This window comes from Quercus lobata, chromosome 5 (assembly GCF_001633185.2).
Source record: "Quercus lobata isolate SW786 chromosome 5, ValleyOak3.0 Primary Assembly, whole genome shotgun sequence".
NCBI classification, from domain to species: domain Eukaryota; kingdom Viridiplantae; phylum Streptophyta; class Magnoliopsida; order Fagales; family Fagaceae; genus Quercus; species Quercus lobata.
In genome coordinates, this window is record NC_044908.1 from 16,232,732 (window position 1) to 16,237,825 (window position 5,094).

At 36.3% G+C, this 5,094-nt stretch overlaps 1 protein-coding gene across 1 annotated transcript; it reads right to left on the bottom strand.

Annotated features, from left to right (window-relative positions):
- Positions 1-1,006: 1,006 nt before the first annotated feature.
- Positions 1,007-3,972, bottom strand: LOC115989468 (beta-xylosidase/alpha-L-arabinofuranosidase 2-like). Its single transcript, XM_031113154.1, has 6 exons — positions 3,547-3,972; positions 3,121-3,432; positions 2,845-3,014; positions 2,614-2,714; positions 1,749-2,522; positions 1,007-1,654 (listed from the first exon to the last, which is right to left on the bottom strand). The coding sequence occupies exons 1-6, from the start codon at positions 3,970-3,972 to the stop codon at positions 1,047-1,049; spliced, it is 2,391 nt and encodes a 796-aa protein (XP_030969014.1). The 3' UTR covers positions 1,007-1,046.
- Between the last annotated feature and the right edge of the window lie 1,122 nt (positions 3,973-5,094).

Sequence of the window (5,094 nt, forward strand, 5' to 3'; positions counted from 1 at the left end):
AAGAGTAAGATCTGGATAACAGTTAAAATAAACAGGACCATCATACATAGAAGCAGTAATCATACCAAGGATGCCATCTTTAAAAATCTTAAATCTAGCATCACTTAGACACATGAGAACAGAAGCATTAATACCCTTTCGGGTAAGTGGTTTAATAGCAACTTGAACCATACCAATATGCAAATAACTGAATTTTTTAGCAGCAAGGAAGTCATTAATATTCTTTTTAGTGAACAAATAGCATTTTTCATGTATTCTCGAAATAGAGAAAATTTGTTCAACAGTTCTAGCTTTGTAAGCAGAATGAAAAGTACTTTCAACAAAACTAGTTTTATAAATAGTTGTAGTATCAACTTTAGGAATATTCCAATGACGAAAATCAGGGATCAACTCATTATCATCAATAGTGTGATCTTCTTCATTTACAATATCAGGAGGACAACTAGTGCTGGAGCTGATAGAGGAGTTGGATCTCCACAACTTATCCATACTATCCTAGGTTCAACACTCAGTTATCATGTTTTTCTCACAACTGTTGCATTTCGTAACACATACCCTAACCAACCTTATACCTCTCACGCCCTACACGCCCTCTCTTGGCTCAAACGGGTCTTACATTTAGGTTCTAGGAATTCACTTTACGACTAGGGTGGCACCAACGACAGTAAGAAGGGAACACAACAACGGAATATCAAGCATTCGGATAAACACGAACAAGAGACAAAGACACAATAACACTACCACCGGCCAGAAAAGAGTGGCTCTGATACCATAAAGGGGGAAGGGAACGCACTGCTGAAGGAAGAGAAGGAAGCATAGTGATATTGTAAAGAAAATAATGTTCATAACTTGAAATACTTTCATTCACATCACTTGTGCAAATGCATAGAGACAACACGCATTAGTAAAACCCAAACGACAAGGAGTAATGAAGGGAAAAAAGTTGTGTTAAAAGTTTGAAACAATCTTATTCAATGTATGAAAGTGTTGAAGAAATTGACTTTACAACAGTCTCTATTCAATTAAAAGTCTCATTCCTCACACCTCTAATAATATGTTAATTGAATTGGATGTACAATTTGATGATCACCGACGATAATTGTGTGGGAACCAGATGGCAAGACAGTATTACCATTGGAGTCTACAATGCCCAAGCCCTGGCAAATATTTATGGCAAAATGAACCAGCTTACTCGTCCTAGCTGCAACAGAAACTCTCTGAAACTTAATCAACTGCTTAATATGAGTTCCAAGAATACCAAGTGGGGGCTGTGAGTAAATCAACACAACTTCATCTCCATCTCTGTTACCCACATTTTTTACTTCAATGTCAAATGTGAATTTTTGATGACATTTCAAGTCATCTATTAAAATTGCTGGGCAGCTAGGCTTGATGGTTCCATTTTTATATGGTAGGTCACGGCAGTGTTGAAATATGCTTAATTTTGTCGGCAGTTTTGATGGCGCGGCTTTTAGTGTATAGTTGAATTTTGTGTAGCTGAGTCCATAACCATAAGGGAAGACAGTAGGGCCATCGTAGAATTTATATGTTCGACCTGGGTAGCCCTTGCTATCATCTGGCCTAAATTGCATGGATGTTAGTGGTATCTTGTCAACATAATCAGCTTGATACCATGTAAGGGGTAATCTTCCTCCTGAAAAACATAGAAAATAAGGTGTAAATAATTATGCAAAATCTCATGAAGATAAAAGATTTGCATTGGTGTAAGGAATCAAATTAGATGTTACCTGGATTGTATTTTCCAAAAACAACATCTGCAATGGCTTGACCACCTTCTTCTCCAGGATATCCAGCCCACAAGATGGCATGGATTTTCGGGTTACTCTTAGCAAAGGAGATATCAACACCGCCAGCCGACATGATTACAAGAACTACTGGGCCTTTCGCAACATTAGCAACTTGGTTGATAAGATCAGTTTGATTTCCAGGAAGGAGGATGTCCAACCTGTCAAGGCCCTCTGCCTCAATTGATAAATCTATCCCCGCAACAATTATGGTGGCATCAGCTATTTTGGCGGCTTCCACGGCTGCGCCTATCAAGTTCCCATCAACACATTTAACATTGGAGCATCCTGCTGCATAGTTCACACTTCCATAACTGGAGAAGCCATTAAGTGGAGTACTGTATCGACATGGAGAACCTTTATTATATGCGACAAATGCATAGTTTCCAATCATGGTAACGGAAGCATTAGCATGTGGTCCAACCACTGCTAGGGTTTTGTTCCTTTCAGTAGCCAATGGCAAAACTCCATTGTCATTCTTCAAAAGAACAATTCCCTCCCTCGCTGCTTCTCCTGCTAACTCGATGTGGGCGCTAGTGCACACATCATTTTTACCGAGAGAATTGTATTGAGGCTGTCCATCAAATATTCCTAGCCTCATAAGAACAACATAGAGGTATTGCAGTGACTCGTCTACATCTCCCTCCCCAACCTTCCCAAGTTTCACAGCATTTTCAACGTAGTCGGTGTAGTAAACTCCACAATCCAAATCCATACCTAAACCAAGTTTAAACATTTGTGAAGAAAAAAAGCAGACGAGGAAATCGAAAAAAAAAATGAATAGGTATAAGGGGCATAATTAACTAACCTGCTTGTAGTGTATATGAAACTGCAGTCTCATTGTCAACGTTTAGCCATTTGTGGTCCTTAATCAGTACTTCAACAGAATCACAATCTGAAACTATATATCTGGCAATGATTGTAATGTTAGTCTCACAAAAATAGTATCCTAATTAAAATTTAGATAGTTTTTAGAGTATTTTAATATTTTAATATTTTGGTATTTTAATATTGAGATTAGAATTTAGATAGATTGTACCCATGAAGATCCCAGTCTTGTCTAACGGTTTCCTTTAAGAGTTTGTGATCAGCACAAGCAGGTATGCCATTAACACGGTTATAAGAGCACATGACACTACTAACATCACCATTTTGAACACACATTTGGAAAGGCCGGTTAAATGTCTCAATCAAATCTTGTTCCGTCACCTTCAAATAATAATGTAAAAAAAAAAAAAAAAACTTCACTATAATATTTTGAATCATAGTTAGTGGTATATCAACTTTAGAATTATGATTTTCATAGAGCAATTACCCTAGCATCAAAACTATAGCGCTCAATTCCTTTCCAATTGTCCACATCATAGGCAGCGAAGTGTTTGCAACATGCAGAAACTTTAAGTGGTCTTGAGTTTAAATCCTTATATTTATTGCTCTCGGTTCCCTCAACATCCTGCAAGCCTCTCACGTAATTTGCAGCATAGGTGCCAACTACGAATGGATCCTCACCTGGTGTTTCAATGATTCTTCCCCATCTTGGATCCCTAGCTACGTTAATGGTTGGACTCCAAAATGTTAATCCTGCATGCCCTAAATTGTACAATGCTCGTGCTTCTGTGGAAACAGCCTACATATGAACATGAATATTAATTAAAAACGATTACTTTAAACTTTTTTAAGTACTGAAATACTTAGACGGTGTATTTTCATTTTTATTTTTCAACAAAATGCCTCTATATACCTTCCCAATTGTGTTCCACAATGACTCGTTGAATGAAGCCGTTGTGAGAATTGGCGTGGGATAGCTGGTTGCATGTGGAACTGAATTATCAAAAAAGGTACCTGGACCAACATTGGACAAACCATGGAGTGCCTCAGACCACCACTGGTATTCAGGTATCCCTAATCTTGGGACTCCGTAAGCACGATTTCCTAGTTGTCGTACCTTCTCGTACAATGTCATTTGTCTCACCAAATCTCTTGCTCGGACTTGGTAGGAAAGATTCTTGTCACAAAAGGGGAGTGATTTGATATCCAATCCAAGTTGGGCATACCTGGCAGGATCACATACATACGTGAAGTTACTAGGGGTCGCGGCATCAGTGTAGATGACACAGAAAGCGAAAGTGATATAGATATAAAGGAGAGAACTGAGTGTTTTGGCCATTGCTTGTAATTGAGTTGCATGTAATACTCGCCCATGAAGGCTCCTATATATGGAGGAAGGAAGATATCATATCCAATAAAAATTAGACCTGTGAGTTGGCTTTTCTCTTTGACTCTTTATTGTGAGGATGATCTTACTTCTCGGTTGCTATATTTGCATATGCTAGAGACAGCAAAAAGGTAAGAAAATAATCAAATCAAGGGTTTAGATCATCCAATGAATTCATTCAATCGATCAACAATGTTGGAGGTGCAGCCCATATAATAAACGTGCTAATGGGTTCTAAATAATTATATATTTTTTTTGTTCCTATCCCAACTTACTCATAATTTGAAGGAAATTATATCTAAAAGCTTTATAATTTTTTCTATAATTTACTCATTTAAAGTGAATTAAAACTTCATTATTTAAAAATAAAAAATATCACTTCTTCTAACTTTCTATCTTATTATCAATTTTCCAACTTATTGTTACAATTTCTCGAACATTTCTCCCTCTGTTTCACATTTTCATCTTCTCACTACTCTCTATCTTAATGTCAATCTTTTTCTATCCCTTTATCTTCTTTTGTTTTGATTCCTTTTATTCCCATCCTCTTACTATAAATTTGTTATTTTCTCTCTCATTCTATGTATAGGTTTTCCACACAAATTTATCTCTCTCTCTCTCTCTCTCTCTCTCACACACTTTTGGTGGGTTTTTGTTATTTTTCCTGCATCCCTACTTCAAGTCGATGAATTTTTGTATTCTTTAGAACTCAACTTTAGGTTGATGCAATTAGTTTAGAGTTTTAATTTGTTACATTTTTTGTTCTCTTTGACTGTTAAATTTTATCCTATTGAATTATAAAATTAGTATATAAGAATATAATGGTATTCTATTACATATTGGTGTTTATTTAACATTTAAATTCAACCACATTCTCCATATCCATTAAATTATATATATATATATATATATTCTCTCATTTCTTATTTAAAAAAAATACATATATAATATTTAACTTGAAGAAACACAGAGAGAGAGAGAGAGAGAGAGAGAGAGAGAGAGAGAGAGAGAGAGAGAGAGAGAGAGAGAGAGAGAGAGAGAGAGAGAGAGAGAGAAGATAAATAAATTGATGGT